At 33.1% G+C, this 23,891-nt stretch overlaps 2 protein-coding genes and 1 pseudogene across 2 annotated transcripts in view; 2 read left to right on the forward strand and 1 right to left on the reverse strand.

Annotated features, from left to right (window-relative positions):
- LOC128180455 (uncharacterized) overlaps window positions 1–23,891 on the forward strand; it is a 137,727-nt gene that overhangs the window by 30,569 nt on the left and 83,267 nt on the right. The gene's annotated exons all lie outside the window — the stretch shown is intronic.
- On the forward strand, window positions 2,407–5,872 carry LOC128180454 (uncharacterized; annotated as a pseudogene).
- LOC128180458 (uncharacterized) lies at window positions 5,923–6,881 on the reverse strand. The gene is made up of 3 exons (XM_052848584.1): window positions 6,522–6,881; window positions 6,194–6,428; window positions 5,923–6,079 (listed from the first exon to the last, which is right to left on the reverse strand). Exons 1-3 carry the CDS (start codon window positions 6,799–6,801, stop codon window positions 5,923–5,925), a joined length of 672 nt encoding a protein of 223 aa, XP_052704544.1. The 5' UTR covers window positions 6,802–6,881.

Raw genomic sequence — 23,891 nt, forward strand, 5'->3', positions numbered from 1 at the left:
TTTTGAAGTAAATTTTCTCAAAGCTGTTATAATCACTTTATTGTATACAAATGTATTTGATTGTTCAACTTCAAATTAAAAAAATATATATATTTAAAGTAGCAACAACAACAAATGCAAGAAAAATCAGCTCCCTCTAAAAAATCAACACAAATAAAGTCCAAGAATTATCGATACAGACCTGCATATACTAAATAAGAGTGATTTAACAACCAATGCGTTCTGTCTACAGAATTCAGGAAAAACTTTTTGATAATTTTTTTTATTGTTTTATCGATGTAAATAATCATCCAAATCCATTTTGTTACGAGGGTTGGATGGTCCTATATTTTTCTCCTTTCAAGAAAAGCTCTGTATAAAGATATAGGAAAACACAATAATTCCAAAGCTTATTTATATATGATTTTTTTTTTTTACTGAGTGATAGTTTGTAACTAGTAAAATATATCTGGAAAGAACTATATATGATATGAGTTAAATTTGGCCCCCATAATTCACCTTTTTTTTAAGTGTTTCGGGTACAATAAATAGTTAACTTATTTTAAAATATATTTTTTATGTATTAATTTGATTTATTTGCACTCACTGGCAGTATATGACGTCAGAAGTAACGCTATTTTTAGAATTCAATCAAAATCGGTCAAAAATTGACATTTTTCATATCTTTTTACGAATGGGAAACATAGAGCGCATGCTTGAACAACATACATTTTTTGTCACATTTTAGTCTTGGCTAGATACATCTCTGATTAAAATGTTTTGTTTGTTCAAGCATGCGCTCTATGTTTTCTGAAAGAAAAACTGCTTGAGAACAAGCTGTTTTATGCTAAAAATGCAAAAATGGCGGGAAAAGGTTGTCTTTACGATGTCATATTTCTATGTTGTGGGCACTTGAATCAAAATGAATATTATTTAAACACATCACATATATATCTGAACTGAAAAATCAAAGAATTACAGTTAAATGATGATGTTCATTTCAGGGGGCGATTTTAGGCCCATATCATATATAGTCCAAAATTTAAATCAGAACTAATACAGGTAACTCTCGATAGCTCGAAGTCCATGGGACCGAGGATAAAGTTCGAGATTTCAAGAGTTCGAGTTTTTAAGTGTTCGGAATGTTCCGGGTTGACCGACGGGTTTTAAAATTAGTCTCACCGGATGTTATGTTCAGGCTATTTATTTACTGCTTACCTTACGCACGTGCTTAAACAATTCTTTTCAGTAAAATATACAGAACTAGAGTTTTTTTTAAACTAATTACAAACAACTACTGAATAAATTCATAATAACTATTCATTTGATGCATCATATTAAGACCAGATTGCTCAGTATTACTGTATTGCGAGACGATCGACATGTCATAAATATGATAACTGAGAATCACCCATTGTTCCCACAGTACGGGTTCTTCACTAGCTGCAATAATCATTATAATGACAACTAGAGCAAAGCTCGTTGCAAAGCAACGAGTGGGTCTTCCGTTAATGTCGAAAGTAAAGCTGGAAGTTCCTGTAAGAAGCAGAGCTCTCAAACCAATAACAAGAGTAACTAAAAAAAAAAAAAGATAAAAATAATCGAAGTATTCCTGGTACGACTTAACAAAATACGAATGATTTTAAGTACGACTTAACAAAAACCTTTCCGATTTCAAGAACGACTTAACCAAAAACAATCCGAATGTGTTCAAGTACGACTTAACAATTATTTTTGGTACGAGTTAATTTTACTTTGAACATTACGCTATTTTTTAAACCAAGGACGCGGAATGAAAATTTCCGGAAAAATCAATATTTAAACCCCAATAACTTTGTAATGCATCGTCCGATTTTCAAACGGATTTCAGTTTTGAACTCAGCATGGAAATTACTGTAAGATGCGTACGTAAAAATTTTAAAATTGAGAAACATGAAAATTCAAAAAAATTGGTTTTACTTCCGGTTTCGACCGGAAGTGTCCGAATTGAGATTCCAGCCTTATGTCATAAGTAAAACGGTAGTTCTACCTACTCTGTAAATCTCATACATTTATCTTAAATCAAAAATGAGAAAAGCTCCGGACAAAATCACTTTTTAAAACGTGAAAAACGTCAATATCTGAGGAATTTGATGACGTCATCAAATATTTTTTTCATATCATAGAGATCTTTTAGATATACATTAAACCTGTAAATTTCAAAACAATCGATGCAAGCGTTTTTGAAAGATTTGAGTTGGAAAAAAAATAAAAAGAATAATAATAATAAGAATAAGAAAAAAAAGAAACCGTAGAAAAACAAAAGGGTCTTCCGTTGGAAAACGGAAGACCCTAATGATGCTGATAAGCATAATTTTTACAGTTTTGTAATTCAAAAATTTGACCATGGCTAAATATTCTTGTTTCTCAATTCATTTCTCATTTTGATTGCATCTCCAAATTATCGTAAAACGATAAGTGTTGATTATAGAATAGGTATCGGTATGGTCAATCATGAAACAATACACCGATCCATTTTATTTGTGGGTGTGTCGGGTTTGACCGATCAGATCACGTCATCTGATGCGGCGTAAAAGGTCGGACATTGGTCGGACATCGCTACATGAAAATGGCGATTGTTTACGCATTGAAACTGTAAATCTGGGTGTTATTTTTCGATTGAGTTCAATATAATGGTGAAGCACTGTTCGTATGGGACATGTAAATCGGATAGCAGGTATCCAGAGAAACTTATGGGAGCAAAATTCATCCCATTTCCGAAGCCGAGTCTGATTTGGAGAAATGTTTACGATGGATATCATGCTGTCGAAGACCACATGCCCAGCTTAACGTTGACAAAATTACGAAGCATACATATGTGTGTTCTAAGGTAAGTACACGTTCATTTTATTTTCAGATTATAGAATAACCTCTCATCCAGTAATTCGATATCCTTTGAACACCTTGAACACTGACTATACCCAGTAACGTTACACGTATGTACAACTTGAAAATGGCGTCGTTTTTGTTCCGACTTCTAAAATACCAAAATGCCCATACTGGCATAAACAAATTAGGTTTTATCACTTGTTTATATGTCGGAATGCTTGTAAAACAAATGCAGTAAAATTTTAAAGCTTTCGAGATGTACCTGTAGCTTTGTGCTTTGACAGAGAGTCAGACATAGCGCATTACATATCATAGAATATACTGGTTGTATACATATTACTATTTTTTTTTTACACTGTTTCAGCATTTCATTTCATTGAATGGCCCCTCAGATGAATATCCAGATCCTTGTGATGCTCAGACTGGTGAACTGCACAGAGCAAGGCGAAAGATCATATACTTGTCTCAACAGTCAAAATCAGATGATTTAAACAGCAAGACCAGGTTTGCATTAAATAAAACATTTCAATAATCAGTGGATAAGTGTTGGGTTAAAGATGAACATATTTGTCTCTGGTCAGAAAATATATTGCATTACTTTCCCTACATCTGTATTCTGTATTCTACATGTTCTATACCGGTCTTATAATGAAGGTTTTTATCAAAAAAAAAAAAAATTCAGTAGTACCAGTTTTCTCAAGCAATGGAATGCTGTTTAACAACACAGACAACTTCAAATCCTGTCATAGATTCCTCATGCCAAACAGAAGAAGAGTGTATGTATATTTGTCAAAACCAGATTCTGCTTCTGTGATTTAGCTGGTTCCTTTTTATTAATTGAACACAGTAACACACTTTCATTTGTGAAATAATTCATTTCATAGCTGTAAAGTAACATTTGATGACTTAAACTATGCAGCAGGAATATTGTTCAATATTCTTGGTCTGTATTGAAGGTAAAAATTAGCAAGCTTATCAAACATTTCTGTAATGAAGTCAACATTTTTGGTTATTTTTTCCACAAATAAATCTTTTCTTGTGTACACAACAAATATTCAGAAAAAAACACCTGTCACCATTAATTGTCCCTGAATTTGGAAATAATAATCATGATTCTTTTTCAATGTATATGAGTCTCCTAATATCTCAAGACAAAACTTTGGTAAGTTCACTATCTCTGCGATGAGTAAATCTCTAGCTGAAAACGGACATTTTATTTCCAATACCCCAGTCTGTCCTTCTATACAAACTTCACCATTAGGCGAGGCAGCAAGAAATGAAAATCTTGGATTTACTACTAATCCACAGTCATGAATATGTGCATTGTGAAATTTTTCCATATATTTCTGTTTAGCTATGTTTTCGTTACATTTGCCATAGGAAGTTGCTTCAGTAGTAAAATTTTTACTTTCAAATATGCTAGAAACAAAAGTGTCAGTGATATCTTTTTTCCTTTTACATATTCTTGCAAACTTGGAAGCAGTCACACGTTTCTTCCTCTCCTTATACCACAAAGCATTTCCAGATTGATCCACGGTTAATCTTTCTAACTTCTCAGCGTCATTTTGTGTCATGTTAAAAGCTTCATTGAGTTGTTGAAATTTAGAATTGATTAATGGCACATCAGTGTCTAGAGGAAATGTAGTATTTCCACAAGCCCCATGTACAATGGTCGGAAAAGATTTGTAGTTTTTCAACTGAAAATTTACAGATAATATAAGTATAATTAACATCTTTAATATGTACATAGGCTAATACATGGTACATGTAACTACAAAAATTATTGATAAATAAATATATACTTAACGGTACGCAAACTCTTGAAAGTAAGTAATGTATGTATGTATGCATGTAATTTTATCGGTATTGTTTCTGATCATATAATTGTATTTATTTTGATGTTAATTCCAGTACACTTATTAATGAACTATTTTATTTACTATTTCAGTATTTTCATCTATGGATGTGCTTTCATGGGTTGCACAAGTTCAAAAACTGGAGGAAGAAAATGACAGGTTGCGACAGGAAATCAGACAGAGAGGGAAAGTTTCTGTTGCTGCTTGCCAAACAGAGAGAGATACAATTTTCACTGCTGAAGAAGTTTCAAAGTCAAAGATCAAAAACTTGTTTGAATTTTACACTGGATTAAGTTATAGTAGATTTCTCATGCTTCTTGTGTTTCTCTTTCCAAGTTGTGAAAATCCAATCATTTATGACGACAAAAGAAAAGAAACAGATATTGACAAGTTTCCTTTGTCACAGCAGTTGTTTATGTACCTGTGCAGACTAAGAAATGCTTTAAATGTGAAAGATTTAGCATTCAGATTCAACATTAAGGTTCAAACGGTGTCAACAGTAATTAATGGGGTAGCGAAGTACATGTATTTGAGAATAGGTTCCTTAAGTTATTGGCCCCATCGAAATATAATCATAGGAATCATGCCATAATCTTACAAATATGATTTTCCAAACTGTTTAGATATTCTTGACTGTACCGAGCTAAAAACTGAAAAACCTTCATCATTGAAACAGCAAAGTCAGTGCTATTCAGACTACAAATCATCCAATGCATTAAAAGTTCTTGTTGTTTGTGACCCAAGAGGGTCAATTTTATTTGTTTCAGATTTATGTTCTGGAATTATTTCTGACAATGATATCATTGAACAATGTGGTTTTTATGATTATTTAAAACATTTGAAAGAAATGAAGTTTATTGCTAATAATGATGCCTTAATGGCTGACAAAGGGTTTCTAATTGAAAAAGAGTTGGCACTTTTAGATTTGCAGTTGAATATTCCGCCCCTTGCATCTAGTGCTAGGCCATTTAGTGAAAGCGATGTAAACCTCACCAGAAAAATAGCTACTCATAGAATACACATTGAACGTGCCATCAATCAAATAAAGTGTTTTAAATTATTGAAAAGAAAAATTCCTGTGAGCATGTTTAATTGTATTAATGCACATTGGTTTGTAGCTGCGATGTTGACAAATTTCCAAGATACTTTAGTAAAGTTTTGAAAATGAATGTTCTTGTTTTTATTTCATATAGTACATGCATGCAAACATTTCTGTATCTTATACCTGATATGGAAGCATTGACCCCATCTGTACACCACCTAGTGTTGTCTCAATCAGCTGAACCTCCTCCTGAAGGAGGTAGGAAAGTGGTGTTTCCACAGCTGCGGAATCTGTCTTTAGCTTTTTCACCTCTATAGCACCAATATCTGGTATTCTTAATTAATTTATATGCGGTGAGTTAATATATTCTAGTTTAGATTTATATTATTCAAACGTAACATGTCTCATGAAGAATTTATTATAAAACCTTACAATAATTTGTCAGTACCTCATCTTTGGCATAATGCTATGGATAGGCCTCTTTTTTCTTGGGGTCTGTTTAGGTTTAGAAAACACCATTGCAGAAAGTGGTTCTAGGCTGATTTTGGACCCCCGTGGTTTATGCCACTGCTTTGGCATACTAGTGCAGGCAAGTGCTGAAGGAACTTCAGTCATGCCAAGATTTTTGTAGTGAATTAAAGTGTATAGCATACCAATTGAATGGGAACAAGTACCGCTTACTCTGAAAAGAATATTTTTAAACACGTATGTGGAAAATGTTACGATGGTTTTTTTTTAAAAATAAACATCATAATCTTTCGATATAAGTACATTCCCAGCTTTGCATGAGCAATGACTCTCGCTGATACTTGAAGTTGTGATCGTAATTGTCATGTTTATTTTGTGGGGAGCTTCACTTTTACGCATAGATCGAAAACATTTGGCGGCGATATCTATTGATTCATCACTGGACTTGTACAAATTTAATGCATGTGCATAACTATTCATGAAATAATTATAACCTCTTTCTTTCGCTCTCTTGGAAATTGATGTATTCTTGAAATAATCGAGAGAAATGTCTAAAGGGATTGATGTTAAGTTTATTTCGCCCGCCATGTTTACTTTAGAATGTCCGACCCGGAAGTGTCGCTATGACGTAACTAAGGTGGGCGGAGCTTATCGATGCAAAATGGATCGGTGTATTATCACCTTGAAGGACAAGTGTCTCCTTTAAAAACAACCCGTGACACGGGTCCCCCGTCTGACGCCTATAGCCATTTAAATGACCAAGTAGGTGTTAATTAGGTATAGCGCTTGGAGATACCCAGCGACTTCGAGGTATCGAGGGTAAGAAACTATAAATTATGAACAACGGGACTGCAGTTTGTCTTCGAGGGATCAATGGTTTCGACAGATCAAGAGTTTGAGAAATCAAGAGTAAATTTACTGAGTTATATAGGGAAAAAATCGCGTCCCTGGACTCACTTCGAGCGATCAAGAACTTCGAGCGATCGATATTCGAGCCATCAAGAGTTACCTGTAGTAAAGTTATTGAGTACCGAGCCTCTTTAACACATATCGATTGTTTGAAAGTTGCTTAAATTAAAAATTGCCGCTTTGTTTTGTATTGTTTTGATGTATCATACCATTATCCTTGCAAATTGCATAAAGAAGAAAAATATATTTTTTTGAGATATGAATGAATATATATTTGATGGGGACTATGTAATATTCTTGATGAAGTTCAAATGAAATTGCGATGTCTTGCCTCTGCAGTATTTTCCCTCTTTTTCATACGTTTACTTGTATTTCTTTGGTTTAAATTCTGAGGTTATATAGTTGTATTTTTAGGTCACGCGAGTAAACTCAGGTGACCTATTGCTATCCGTGTCGTCCGTCGTCGTGCGTTAACAAATTAACATTTTTAACTTCTTAAAAACTACCAGGCTGATTGTTACCATTTTTGGTTAGAGGCATTTCTATGGTAAGACAAATCTAATTTGTGAAATTCATGACTCTACCACCTCCGGGGCGCCACAGGTGGAGCCATATATACAAAAAAAAGAGCGATTTTTTTTTTAAAATCTTCTTATCTACTCCCACACATGTGAGGAAAAAACTGGTTGCATAGTTATACTGTCCACGAAGCCCTCTAACAATATTGCAAAATTCATGGCCCTTGGGTCAGGTTCTGGATTTTGGGTGGGGCCAATATGGCCAAATAGTACAAATCTTCTTCTCTACTCCCATATATATTTGTGTAAAACTAAATGCATGATTATGATGTCCATGAAGCTCTCTACCAATATTGTGAAATTCATGACCCCTGGGTAAGAGGTTTAGACTTTCGGGTGAGGCCAATACATCCATATATTTAAAATGTATTGAATCTTAAAAAATATTCTTCTCTACTCCCATACACATTTGTTAAAAACTAAATGCAGCATTATGATGTCCATGAGGCTCTCTACCAAAATTGTAATATTCATGACACCTGGGTCAGGGGTTCAGACTGTAAGGTGGGGCTAATATGGCCATAAAGTAAAAATGGTACAAAATCTTAGAAAAATCTTTTCTACTCACATATATATTTGATTAAAACTAAATGCTTGGTTATAATGTCCATGACGACCTCTACTAATATTGTGAAATTCATGACCCCTGAGTCAGGGGTTTAGGCTCTAGGGTGGGGCCAGTATGGCAATATTGTAAAAATGTTTTAAATCTTAAATAATCTTCTTTACATGATTTTGTTGTCCACTAACTCCTCTACCTAAATTGAGAAATTCATGGCCCCTGGGTCAGGGGTTGAGAGGGGGGGGGGGGGCAATATAGTGTTAATGCATGTAATGTTACAAAATTTTGCTCTCTTTTCTCACATATCTGTATAAAAAACTGACTTATAATTATGTTTACCAGGAAGTCCTTTACTGAAATTTTAATTCTTATGACCCCTAGAGTATGGGTTTTGACTCTAGGGCAAGGCCAAAATGAATGTTTAGGTGTTAATGCATATCATGTTCTATTCTTATATTTATATATATTTTGGTCTTAAATAATTCAATACTTCAAATGTATGGTGTTTTTTTCAATTTTTGTTTTTGTTTCAATTTAACAGTCTGAATAAGACACAAAAAGGGTGTATGTTTCCTTATTTAACCCGCGTTGTAGGTTGCAACGTAAATATTAGATATAGTATTGTTATTAGATAAAGCATTTTAAAATCGTTTATCCTAATTTGACACTAAATATATTTGGGGGTAGTTCTATTAAGAAATATTTCTCTTTTTTTATTCAGGACGTATCTGCAAAAGAAAAAGTCATGAGGAGGAGGGGTGTATACCACTTTTTCCAAAGAATGGCCAAAATCAAATCCCTATGGAAACGAAAAAGGAAGGTACTAGTATGCATTACGAAAGCCCAGATGGCTTATTATAGATTTCAGATTCGAGATTAAAAAAAGAGTTTCAAGTACTTACTTTCTTATCAAATCATTAATATGAAAACTATTTTACAGCTAAACAAACTAGAAATAAGGCTTAATTTACCTTTTTATGATTTTCTTTGGGATCAGTTTAATTACAATCGGGATTGACTCGAATTAATTTTTTTCAAATTTCTTTTAAATTCCACTAGTTCGTTTCAATTACTTGTGAAAATATGATTGAAAAGCACTTGTTTAATATGAGTGACAACTGATTCATAGGTTTAAAAGTCAAAGGCAATTCACGATTTTCATTATGATAAATGAAAAATGTTTTAACATATTTCTAAAAAAATGCAATGCTACACTTAGTTTTTTCTTACTTTGTAAGCATCTTAATATCTGAAGGTCACAGTGAACTTTTTTCACTTTTATAAATATACAGTGCTGCTATCCTGAAAGTTGACAAGGATAGGATAGGATAGGATGCATGATACACGATACATGATAGAAATATAAAAGTTAAGTTCTATCCTATCCTATCCTATCCTATCCTGCATCCTGAAGCCAATCAGATTCAAGTATAAATTTCAGAGTTATTTTGCGAAACGAAAATTGGCGTAACAATGTATTTTCAATGTTAATTTTATAAGTTTTACAAGCTAAACCATTTAAGAATAATTATTATATCAAGAACGCGGTGCATAACATTGATGCGCGCTAAAAAGTGGGCGCTACATCTTTGTCAATTCGTAAGCAAGTACGGAGTTACTGCGAGAATTCGATGCAACATTTGACAACGTCAGAAATAAATTTCTGTATTTACTTCATTTAAAGTCTGCAAAGTAATAAAAGCTTGAATTTATAAACGACCAATTCGGCATCTTAACGAGGCCGAGTACAGAACGAGTACGCACGCTTTCGCGCAGCGTTTCATTTGTATTGTGACGTCATCTTTTTGCTTGGTTGACGCCATGGCGCGATAGTTTCCACTGCAGATATTCAGCAAAATTTGTTGAAAATGGCTCGTTTAATGCGTAAAATTAATGTTATATTGTGGAATAAACATAACTGTCTCGAAGTATAAGCTATATTTTGGCTCGGGTCGAAAACGTGAAGAGGGTTTAGCAGGCCTAACCCTCTGTCACGTTTTCTTAACCCGCCTAGATATAGCTTAATTCATATATTTCAAGACAGTAACCATGTAATTTATATTAATGACCCTTAATATGTGATGTTATATATTTTTTTATTACTTAAATATGTCTGAATGCTTTAATAATACTAATATGTTTTACGGTGCGACCGTTGGGGCGAGCGCAGCATTTGATCAAATAATGAATTATGATAAATCAATAAAAATAAAAGTATCAACGTAACGTAAATGAATTTGAATGCAAAATAAAATATAAACATGCCTATTTTTTCTTGTAAATTTTCATAATTCATAATTTATAAGATTGTTTAGTTATTTAAATAGAATTTATCTCAGTTTTTACAATGTTGTTGAATAATAACGATTTTAACACAATGTTTATTGCAGTTTATTTCCTCTTTTCTTGCAGCAGACATTTTTCTTAAACTTACATATACAAAATTGACTTATATCATATAGAGCCCCCCCCCGTTTTAAAAAAAAAATTAATTTACGTATTAAAAAAAATAATTGCTGATCATATAAGAAAATCTGTTTTGGACCCCCCCCCCCCCGGGAGGATGTAATAAATGTGAAAATAAAGATACCATTGAGCAGTTAAAGAGCTAAATGCATACTACGCACTCACCATTCCTCACCCGGATTAGAATTTCATTTTACTTGTAAATATTTTTTGAATGATGCTGCCGCGCCCCTTTTAAAAAACGTCCCTGGAAATTAATTACTGTAAATATATAGTTAATATAATAAATGTGAGCATTCATCCAAATGAGAGCAAGTTACAACTGTTTCCTATTAAAAAAAAAAAAAGATGTCCCCATTCTTTAGCTTTGCAAGATTTTGAGAAGATTTTGGTATTTATATTCCAGCAGATTTACTTAGAGTATTTTCCCTTTATTGTGACGTCAAAGTTGACGTCGGTCAAGTGTCATCTGTCTCTTTGAAAAACCCGGGGAAAAAACTAAGTGAAATATACTGTTTTGTTTACTTAAAAAGCATGATATTCATGAAGTTACACAATTTATCTGTTTCTCAAAAGTTTTACTTTGATTCTCACGAGAAGGAATCAAGTCTAGTGAGATCGTCCGACATTGATAAATTGCATTGTGGGTCGAAATTTACTGACTCCGAAAAATTCTGTGGGATCAATGTGCAAGAAATCCATTGTGACGTCACTCGAAGGAACGACAACTCCGTTAGTCTTATGTAATGGAATTATTTTATTTACAATGCATGATGTACATAGTCTTTTATCTTGTTCTCGTGAGAGTGTGAAATGGGAAACCATATTTACAGGGAATTACTGGGACGATTAAAACAAGGCATTACTGGTCCGATTTACTGACGCCAAAAAAATCCGTTGAATGAATGTGCAACTAGTCCGAATTTTCCATTCACACAAGCCTTTCCGGTAGAGCTCGCTTCGCGCCGGCGCTGCGCGCCGGCGAGCTGCGCTCGCTATAAAGATCACCTTTTCCGCGTTTGGCAAATAAAAAATAGCCATTATCTGACAAATCTGAGAAATTGGGCATACAAAAATCAACTTTGATAAGACCCTTGGAACAAACCAGGAGGTAAAAGGTTTTTTTTTATTTGACCATTTGATGCCTTTTAGCAATAACTTTAATATGTAGAACAGAAAAAGAAATCCCTAGGGCAGAAGTTTAAAAAAAATGTGCAAAATTGATACATTTCAAGCGAAATCCCAAAGGGTCCTATGTTAAAGATTAACAAACTTTGAGATGACCCCCTAAACAAACGGTGTGGTAAATGTCTTATTTTTTAATCTTAAAATAATAATCAGTAGAAATTCACGTAAAAAATTTCGTTAAAAAATCAGGGCAGAACTAATTAAACCCGGCCTCGTTAAAAGATAAACATGTATACAAGAAACAGACATTGCTTCATGTTTCATATAATTTTTTCGATGCCCAATAACAGGGACGCATATTTCTGTCCGATATTAACCTGAACATATCGAATTAATAAATGTTAGCTGGCTATAAATGCTTAAGAATTTATACATTTAAAATAATTCAGAGTGATTTAACTATAAACGATATAAACTTCCTAAAGGAATTATTCATTTCCAGATCGTGTTTACATTTATCGCCGAACGAATTGCTCGAGTAATGATAATTACGCTCAGTTATATGTGATAAAAAATAATTTGATAAAAGTATGTGACTGAAAAGTTCCTCAATAAGTGCATCGAAGTTATTTATCTGTTTTTTATGCATCAATATAATGAAATCAAAAATCGAATCGCTTACCTGTTTGTTTACGTTATTGTGTCCATCCCGCGTACGATTTAATTTTATCGTAGCACAGGTAAGTAAGTTATCCCGCTCGAAGGATATTCGGTTTTAAGATTTAATTATTCATTTTTAGTACTACATTAATTGATAAAATCATTTAATTCTTAAATTTCGTTTCATTTAACTTGCATTCCTATATTTTGGAGGTATGGTATAGGATAGGATAGGATAGGATATAGCTTATTTGCAGGATAGGATGCAGAATACAGGATATTCGGTCTTCCCATAAGGTAGAGTTATCGTTACTGAAAGAGTTATCTTCCCCTCATAGCAGGTATGCAGTACTTTTGGTTATTAGAAGATGAGTAAGCGGTGCGGGAGTTTACATATACGACGACGGACGTTTACTTAATAATGACTTTTCTTACAGCAGAAACATTTGATAACATTTTAATTACCAAACAGAAAACATCAAAAGTTATCTAAAAAATTAAAATGAACGCAAAGAATGCGTTTCATTCCAATGTATAACGTGATGTACAAAGTTTTGCTTAATCGGCAACAATGCGAGGGAAAACATTTGAATTCTTATTTTTGGGACAATTACTCCTTCTGTTAGCTAACGGATGGATGGTGGTATAGTGGTTTCTCTGATAAAATGAACCCACCTGTTAAGCAGAAATGAATGATGTCATAAATATTAGAGAGGGCTGGAGTTGAAAATCGACTTTTTTTTTATATAGAAATCAAATATAGAAATATAAGTTCTTAACGAACTGTCCCTATTTTTTTTTCTTCTGAGGACAACGCAAAAACAATCTAGGCCCAATGGAAAGTATGCATATATATAATTCTGATTTAATTCAAAGATACATATATACAAGACACCCCCCCCCCCCAGCCAACTTAACGGACTGGGGTTTTGGTAATTTGTGAAATGATTAATTTAATTTATTAATTGTTTTTCATCTAGATTTTTGGTCGGTCTGCTTTTCAACCCCCCCCCCCGCCCCTCAGCCCCGAGCACTCTTTCAAAATATGATGTTCGCTCGTAGATCTAGCCTGTTGAGATGCATTCGTTCGAAATGCCATGCTTTGATGAAAAAAAAATATGTTTTACATGCAGTGGGCACCGACGGTCATAAATTCAGGCAGCTGTACCTGTCATGCAGGATGTTTAATTAATGAAAATCATTTGAATTTCTTAACAAAACAGATTCTTTGCATAAAATTGATACCGGTATTATAGGGTTAAGAAGAAAGACAACGTTAAAAATAGAGCTCAGTGCTTTGAAATATAGATTTCATCGAAATTAGAATCTGTCTTTGGTTTAAAATAAGAGATCCTTTTTCTTTTAAGTCTTTGATGGGACAGCTTAAACACATTTTTTGTAGTTTTTTAAAATTTTTAGTACCTTTATTAGTTTTATCATTTATCTCAGTGCCCTTTATATAATTGTATTGTACTTTATTCACGTACCATATATAGCAAACACCATTTTAGGGAATAAACTTTTCATGAAAAATTAAGAATGTAATGAACTGTATATATAAATATTAACGTGAATGTTGTCGATCAAAATCGGAACGCAACTTTAAATGAAAACATGATTGCAAGCAGTGTATTCGAAAAATTGCGCAAAAGCTAGGTTGTAGATGTTTTTACCCGTTGTCTCTTAAATTCCCATGATGATGAAATTGAAATTAGTCATTAACACTGTGCCGGATAATTATGCCAGTGCCAAGGTGGCATTTTTGCACCCGCTTAAGCTGCATATATCGAAAAATTCAAACATGCCATATGATAGACCATTGCTTTAAGAGTTAACAACCACCTTTGTTATCAGTGTATCTCACCTGTCAGGTAAGATATTTACCTTTCAAAAATAATTTCCTATAGGAAAATAATATTTCCCATAGGAAAATCAATATTCCTATAGGTAATTTAAAATTTCCTATCGGAATACAAGAACTTCCTATAGGAATTTCAATTCCGATAGGATTTGATAAAATCCGATAGGAAAACTTAATGTCCTATAGGAAAACTACCTGTCTGAATCAAATTCCTACAGGATTTACCATTCTCCTTTAGGAAATATAATTCCTACAGGACTTTTAGAAAATCCTATAGGATTGTCAATATTTCCTGTAGGAGAGTCAATTCTCCTATGGGAATTATCATTTTCCGATGGGATATTAATTTTTAAAGGTAAATATCTCACCTGTCAGGTGAAACACACTAAAAACAAAAGTGGTTATATACTCTCTAGACAATGGTATTTCATTTAGTATACATGGATTTTTCCGAAACTGCATCTTAAGCGGGTGCAAAAATGCCACCTTGGCACTGGCATAATTATCCGGCACAGTGTTCATTCATTAATCTAAGTGAAATCCATCAAGAGGAAGTATAGTAAGGTCCGCCAATGATCAATTTGCAGATACGTACGTACGTACGTATAATGCCAATCTTTGTACTTCGACATACTGATAGATTGAAATATTCTGTTTTGAGAGGTGGACAGACAAAGCCATCCATGTCTTTTGGATTGTTTTACATGTCCGTTTCTCTGTATTATACAGTGTACATGTATCAGCAGCGCTCTCTTGAAACCACGCACTTCACCGCCAGCAACTGCATTATTTATTGGTAGATGGCAGGCGCGTGGCATCAATGGGGGGGGGGGGGGGGGGTCGGGACTACCCGCCAAACTACTTGCAGCAGATATTTTCATAAATTTACATATATAAAAATTTGAATAAACGTGAAGCTGCCCCCCCCCCCCCAACTTTTTCGGAGCAAGTAAATAAATTGTGAATCTGTGATAAGAAGGTTATGGTGTTATGATTTATGTATGGTATGCGCACAGTAAAGTAGTACGCTACAACCCTCCCCCCTCCACCCACACACACGGATTAGGATTTTCACGATTTGAGAACTTGTAATTTTCTTCTTCTTCTTTTTTTTACTTTTTGGTTTGTCGAGGTTTTTTATGAGCCCCCCCCCCCCAATCCACTTTCAAAAACCGTCATGGTATGTGCCCTGGATAGGGTACAATTAAACGCGCTCGTCAAATCTCCCTACTGGTTTTTTTTTTTTTTGTATTTTAGTATAACAGAATCCTTTGATTGCACAATCGTCTTTCTACATTGATAATTTACACCAATAACCGATTAAACTAGACAAAAAAACGTTTGTTTCAACCATTTGTTTATACTGGTTACATAGCGCTATACCTGCTCTAATGGAGAGATAGCTCGTGTTACGAACGATAACTCCAGGTTATGAAAATCCCGAATAGGATAGGATAGTTTTGTCAACTTTTACGATAGCAGCACTGTATACAGTTCATCTAAAAATGTTGATATCTTTAATACCTTGATGCCTAGGATAATAAGATTGATCAGTCGATGCATCTTCGATCTTAGGACATAATGTCCTAAAAAGGAGGCTTCCTCATATGTATTGTTTAATGTATGGTCAAATCTTGAAATACAGAAGAGTTTTAAATATTTTTAAGAGTTTCATAATAAAACATTTCGAATAAGATTTGTACAAGAACTATTATTTAGGTAAGCGATGTGGCCTATGACCCTCTTGTTTGTTTTATCTTTCGTTCTAATTAAATTTGCCCTGCTATGAGCAGTAGTATATGTACGGTTTGTTCCCGTTTTGCACACATTTGAAAATAAGGTATCGAAAAAATGTGTGCGAAACGGGAATTTGACCAGGTGAGATAATTGCTTAATTGCTATAGTCTATATCACTATTCCTGCGAGGGCAATTGACAATAAAAAAAAAATACATATCTACTCGCAATTGAAATTTAAATGTATTTTATGTTACAATATAACTTGCATAGAAGCACATATACATAATAATTGACATCCATATTCATGAATTTGATTTCAAACATCAATTTGGTCATGAACAATTTCATTATTTTTTTTAAACAAGAAAGATTATTGCGAAAATTTTGAATATGTAGCGCCTATAGGAAGTACATGTACATGCTAAAAGTTTGAAGTTAGAGAAAATATCACATGTAAATATTTATTTATTGCTTTTGCTGACATAAATGGAAAAAATGTGTCTAGTGAAAACGCTGCTAAATATTTTTCATTTTTGTTGTGTTATATCTTGAAAAATCGAAGAAATTAGACAAACTGTATGATGATATATAGGCAATTATATATGCATGCTTCAAAAACTGTAAAGATTATTTCATAAAACCTATCAAATGTAGACCTAATTCATACATTTCCAACCTTTTTCAGTTTTAGGTATCTCGCATCAATATCAAAATATTATTTTTGTCAGATTTTTTATGTATTTAACCTCTGATTTGAAAAACTAGAAAGAGACCCGCCATAAACTAAAGCGGTGAAGTCATAAGAACTACTGTCAGTGTAGCTACTTCAATCATTGAAATATTTTGTGATAAAGATCTGTTTTCTTTCATATTATTCTTTCTGTTGATACCAAACAATCAATTATAAACATGCGTTTTACATAATTTGCAACTCATTTGTAAAAAGAGACACGGAGTACCCCATATGACTGTCTATGTACATGTAATTTTCCCCTTCATCATATAATTATCCATTGAATCAGCTTACAATTAACACTGTGCCGGATAATTATGCCAGTGCCAAGCTGGCATTTTTGCACCCGCTTAAGATGCAGTTTCGGAAAAATCCATGTATACCAAATGATAGACCATTGTCTAGAGAGTATATAACCACTTTTGTTTTTAGTGTGTTTCACCTGACAGGTGAGATATTTACCTTTAAAAATTAATATCCCATCGGAAAATGATAATTCCCATAGGAGAATTGACTCACCTACAGGAAATATTGACAATCCTATAGGATTTTTTAAAAGTCCTGTAGGAATTATATTTCCTATAGGAGAATGATAATTCCTCTAGGAATTTGATTCAGACATGTAGTTTTCCTATAGGATATTAAGTTTTCCTATCGGATTCTATCAAATCCTATCGGAATTGAAATTCCTTTAGGAAGTTCTTGTATTCCGATAGGAAATTTCAAATTACCTATAGGAATATTGATTTTCCTATGGGAAAAATTATTTTCCTATAGGAATTTATTTTTGAAAGGTAAATTTCTTACCTGACAGGTGAGATACACTGATAACAAAGGTGGTTGTAAACTCTTTAAGCAATGGTCTATCATATGGCATATTTGAATTTTTCGATATATGCAGCTTAAGCGGGTGCAAAAATGCCACCTTGGCACTGGCATAATTATCCGGCACAGTGTTAATTGGCTTTGGACCAGCAATATTTCCTAATTCATTTGATTTTATATTTAACGTAAATGGACAAAAATGTAAAAGTCAATTCATCTAATCTAGTCATTATTTTTTTATTATCAGACTTTTTAAATATATCATTATCTTTATTTTATCACAAAAAAAATGGTGATAGTTATTAGACCTAAAACACAACAAAATATCTGTATTCTTCTTGTTTTATCGTTAAGGCACTGATAAACACAGGAAAAAATCCAGGTAAAATCTTTGACCGAAAGCAGACTATAATTACTATCACAACACAAATCACGCCTATTGTTCTATACCCAATTATTAAATGTGTGCAAAACGGGAACACACCATATGTACACACAGATTTGTGCAGTGCTTGATTACATCTTTGGATAGTTACTACAGTGTACGTACACCGCCCATGTATGTTGTAATGTAATTTTGACAAGGAATTAGGGGATTAGAAAAACATGCACACATATATTATTTTAAAGATTCAGATAAAGTCTTGATACATGTATGTCTATACACATCTATCATTTTCTGTTAATAGAACTAATAATAAATACTGAAAAAATGAATGAAAATGAAATAAAATATCTAGGATTGATTTTTTTTTAAATGTTTAAAGTTAATTAGTTGGCAACCCATCACTCCCGCTATTGTTAGTTTAGAGAACTTAATCTTCTGTTTCGAAAATTGAACAATGCCAAAGCTAGACTAATTAAGTGCTTCTTAAGTCTTAAAATTAGGTAGATTTTCGAAATAAATCACATATATTATAATTTGACAAAATTTGGAATACAAAATTCAAGATTTGAGGTTCGAAATTCAATATCGATTTTTTTTAACCCGACTAAATTATGAATTATAGCGACATTAAACTTTTCTAAATTTGAATCATTCAAACATGCCTTTACCTACATATTGTTTTTTCTTTATCTATTATCTAATGCTCAGTAAACATATTAACGTAGATGTTATAGATAACAAAGAATAAATACTTAATAAAGTGAATTTAGATCTTCGCGAATCAACGTAATTTTACACGCTGTGTATATTCTCACCCTGATGCGTTTTAATAAGTAGTATATATGCCCCGATTGTGTAGATTTATTATAGAAGTAATAACACGATAACTTGAGTTGAAACATTTAAGCAACATAAATATAAAAATATTTTTTTTATGAATTATTTTATCTTTCAGAATTGCTACTTGATCGAGCTATATTTGAGCAGTGGCAGAGAGACAACAGCACATTTGTTTCAACAAGAGCGTGTAAAGAAGTAGAAAAGCTCATCCAAAGTTGGAACCTGGTGGCTGTGACCGGTAACTCTGGGTCAGGAAAGTCAGCTATCATACAACATATAGCGTTATGTTATAGAAGCCAAGGCTGGACGGTGAAACCAGTATATAGCGTTAAAGAAATCATAGATGCATGGTCCCAACCAGATGCTTTAGATAAAAGAACCTTACTTGTTTTCAATGACCCAATTGGCAATGAATCCTTAGATGAAGAAAAATATAAGTTATGGAAAGACCATGAGGAAAAGTTAAAAGTTTGCTTGAAAAAAATCAAGATGTTAGTATCATGTAGGAGGTACATTCTTAATGATGCTAGTGTTAGAGGAATTTTAAAAGATACATCATGTACATATATAATTGATCTTAATGATGTCCAACATGAATTGGATAATGAGGAAAAACAAAAAATTTGGAAGATTTACTCATCAAAGAGTGAATTTTTGAAAGAAGATATCAATGAATTTATCGAGACCGAAGAGTATTTTCCGTTATTATGCAAATTATATTTTAGCGACAAAAATAAACAAAAAATTGGACTTCAATTTTTTAAAGAACCTTTTGGCGTATATCAGGAAGAAATAAGATATTTTAGAACGAATTGCAAAGAAAAATACTGTGCTCTAGTTCTTCTTGTTCTTTTCAACAATCAGCTTTGCATGCAGGACATTTGGAGAAATGAGCAATCAAGTAACAAATTTGAACGTGCATTAAAACTATGTGGAATACCAAACACAGCACCTCATAGAATTAGTGACACTCTGGAAACTCTACAGGGTTTTTTTGTAAAGAAAATTGGCGACACCTACCATTTTTATCACGACTTTGTTATGGAAGTTTCCACCTATGTATTTGGTACAGACAATCCACAACAAACAATACAATATGCAGATACTGGTTTCCTGAGACGACGCATAAACCTGGAAAGTAGTAACGACCAAAACAAAGAAGCGAAATTAGAAAATAGTGATCGAAAAAATGATCAATTTACCATATGTTTAAATGACAAATTTGTTAGTGATCTAGGGGAAAGACTTTTCAGAGAAATTTTTGGAGAACGTATGTTGGATGTTGTTCTCAATCCATGTATGAGGAATGAGAAGATGGCTACATTTTTCATTCAAAAATTGAAAGATAGCCCTGATAAACTTAACAATCTACTTGCAAAAATACAGCTTCACGAACAGTTTAGAAATCAAGAAGTTAATCGGGCATTGAAACAATCATTTGATTCCAAACTTGACTATTTGTTTTATGAAGATAAAGTGTCAATTCTCCATGCTATTATAGTATTTTGTCATACAAAATTATCGAAATACTGTTTAAAAGCTCTGCAACAAATGCAAACTTCTCTGAAAGATTGTTCGCTTTTTTCTGCAGTGTGTTGCAACGGATCAATGGATTTGTTCAATGTTTTTTCAAAAGAACAAATAAAAGAGTTTTCGCTAAAACTGTGGGGGCTCTTCTATCCTATTCAAATTGTTTCTCTGTTTCATAATCATCAAATACTGCGTGAGCTGATTCGGATACAGGACAACGTGAATTTGATTTCTGAAAAAGCATTGGAGTATACTCCATTAATGTTGGCAGTGTTATATTCCAACAAAAGCGAGCGAAATAACAAAGAAAACAGAATTCAGTCAATTGATATCACTGTGGAACTTTTACTGACTCATGGAGCTGACATTAATTCATGTAAACCATATTTCGGGAGTCCTTTTCATATAGCAAGTGCTAATGGTGACAATTACATTATAGAACTTTTATCAGATAAAGGAGCAAATATTAATTCATGTGGCACAAACAAAGAAACTCCTCTACATAATGCAAGTGAAAATGGACATGAAAGCACTGTAAAACTTTTATTAGATAACGGAGCAGATATTAATGCATGTGACATAAACAAAGAAACTCCTCTACATAAAGCAAGTAAACATGGTCGTGAAAGCACTGTACAACTTTTATTAGATAAAGGTGCAGGCATTAATTCATGTGACAGAAACAAAGAAACTCCTCTATATAAAGCCATTGAACGGGGACATGAAGGCACTATAACACTTTTGTTAGATAAAGGTGCAGATATTAATTCATGTGACAAATACAATAGGACTCCTTTACAAAAAGCAAGCAAACTGGGACTAGAAAGCATTTTTCAACTTTTATTAGATAAAGGAGCAGATGTTAATTTATGTGACAAAAACAAAGAAACCCCTCTACATAATGCAACTGAAAATGGAAGTGAAAGCAGCGTACAACTTTTATTAGATAAAGGAGCAGATATTAATGCATGTGACAAAAACAATAAAACCCCTCTACATAAAGCCAGTGAAAAGGGATATAAAAGCACTGTAGAAATTTTATTAGATAAAGGTGCAGGTATAAATCTTTGTGACACAAACAAAGAAACTCCTCTACATAAAGCCATAGAACGGGGATATGAAGGCACTGTACAACTTTTATTAGAAAAAGGAGCAGATATTTATTCCTATGACAAGTACAATAGGACTCCTTTACAAAAAGCAAGTAAACTGGGACTAAATAGCATCGTGCAGCTTTTATTAGATAAGGGAGAAGATATTAATTCATGTGGGATGAACAGAGAAACTCCTCTACATATTGCAAGTGAAAATGGCCGTGATAGCACTGTACAGTATTTATTAGATAACGGTGCAGTTATAAATTCATGCGACAAAGACAACGAAACTCCTCTACATAAAGCAAGTGAAAATGGTTTTAGAGGTACTGTAAAACTTTTATTAGATAAAGGTGCAGATATCAATCCATGTGACAAACGGAAATATACTCCTTTACACAAGGCAAGTTTTTGGGGACGTGAAAGCACTGTACAACATTTATTAGATAAAGGAGCAGATATTAATGCATGTGACATAAACAAAGAAACTCCTCTACATATTGCAAGTCTAAATGGACGTGAAAGCACTGTACAACTTTTATTAGATAAAGGAGCAGATATTAATTCATGTGACAAAAACAAAGAAACCCCTCTACATAAGGCAATTAAAATGGGACATAAAAGCACTGTACAAATTTTATTAGATAACGGAGCAGATATTAATTCATGTGATAAGAACAAAGAAACTCCTCTACATATTGCAAGTCAACGTAGACGTGAAAGCAGCGTACAACTTTTATTAGATAAAGGAGCAGATATTAATTCATGTGACACAGACAAAGAAACTCCTCTACATAAAGCCATTCAAAGGGGACATGAAAGGACTGTACAACTTTTATTAGATAAAGGAGCAGATATTAATTATTGTGACACAAGCACAGAAACTCCTCTACATAATGCAAGTGGCAATGGACACCAACGCACTGTACAACTTTAATAAGATAAAGGAACATATCTTAATTCAAGTAACGAAAACAAAGAAACACCTCTACAAAATCAGTGTAGAAGCAGTGTACGACTTTTGTTAGATAAAGGTGCAGATATTGATTCATTGGACAAACACAAAAAACTCCTCTTCACAAAACCATTGAACGGGGACATGAAAGCAGTTTACAACTTTTTTTAGATAAAGAAGAATTTATTAATTGATGTGGCACAAACAAAGAAACTTCTCTACAGAAAACGATATTCAAATACTGTTGTTGTTGTTGTTGTGGCAAGATGGTTTGGGAGCAAAATTGCCGCATGTCGATTTTTGCATATCAAGAACTCGGGAATATCTTCGGTAAAAGGCCTGCTCGCGTCGGCTACTTTCGAACAGTCTTAAAAAATTAGACAGTCACGAAAGATTTTTTCCCTGTTACAAACCATCAGAAAAGTAGCTTTTGTATTTAGTCATACGATTGGTTCCACAGGTCATTGAGGACATGATCGGACCCCCCCCCCCCCCCCCGTTAAAAAATATACAACACTTTTTGATAAAGCCTTTAGACCATATATCCCCTGTTCTTAAAGACTATTTCTTAAAAATGAAAAAGAAAATGATTTAAAGATATGTGTAAATTACTGGTATATTATTGTAAACAAGTTATTAGAGCACTGACAATATGGCAAGTTAATGGGAAGATTTTTTTTTCAGAAAAAGCATAGAGTAGCATATTTGAAATTTATTTTGAAGTTACAAAGAAAAAAAAACAGTCGGTAGCTTCAATTCCAAATGCTCCATAGAATAGTTCCAACAAATGAATACATTGTATATCTTCCAGTTAAATATTTTGAATTCTTCATCATGCACATTTTGCAAGAACTATATAGAAACAGTTGAGCTTTTTTTATGATTGTGTAAATTTAAAAGGGCTTTGGTTTAAGATAGAAGAATGGATGCCAAAAAAAAAATTGTTTGCTTTGATGAAATATCAGTCTTGTTTGGAAAAAATACAAATAGAAACATTTATATCAGAAAAGAAAGGCTTAAAGGACAGTGCAAGAACTAGTGCAAGAAGACGAAACAATAATATATGATCAATATGAAATTTTAAATGAAACAAAAAACTTCTGTGAGAAGCTGTATAGTAAAAAAAAACACAGGAAGCTGGAGAAATTTTGTTAAAGAAAAAATCAATCAATTTGACTTTCCAAAATTAGACACTAAGGAATTGCAATACATTGATGGCCCATTAATCAAAACAGACGTATTAAACTTTCTTTAAACAATGAAGAATGATAAAAGTCCTGGACCGGAAGGTTTCTCTAGCGAGTTTTATAAAAAAAAAATTGGAAAGACTTGGGTTCCTTTATAACACGGGCAATAAATAACTGTTATAAATTGTTACACTTTTCAGAAACTAGTTAATTAGGAATTATT

The sequence above is a fragment of the Crassostrea angulata genome, chromosome 4 (genome assembly GCF_025612915.1).
Source record: "Crassostrea angulata isolate pt1a10 chromosome 4, ASM2561291v2, whole genome shotgun sequence".
Lineage (NCBI taxonomy): Eukaryota > Metazoa > Mollusca > Bivalvia > Ostreida > Ostreidae > Magallana > Magallana angulata.

What these genes read in the sequence shown, in the direction of transcription:
- LOC128180458 (XM_052848584.1), bottom strand. Translation starts at nt 6,801, where the DNA reads ATGGCGGGCGAAATAAACTTAACATCAATCCCTTTAGACATTTCTCTC. An exon ending in TCATTGCTCATGCAAAGCTG is followed by an intron (nt 6,429 to 6,521) that starts GGAATGTACTTA and finishes ATATTCTTTTCA; the next exon opens with GAGTAAGCGGTACTTGTTCC. An exon ending in AGCATTATGCCAAAGATGAG is followed by an intron (nt 6,080 to 6,193) that starts GTACTGACAAAT and finishes AAATTAATTAAG; the next exon opens with AATACCAGATATTGGTGCTA.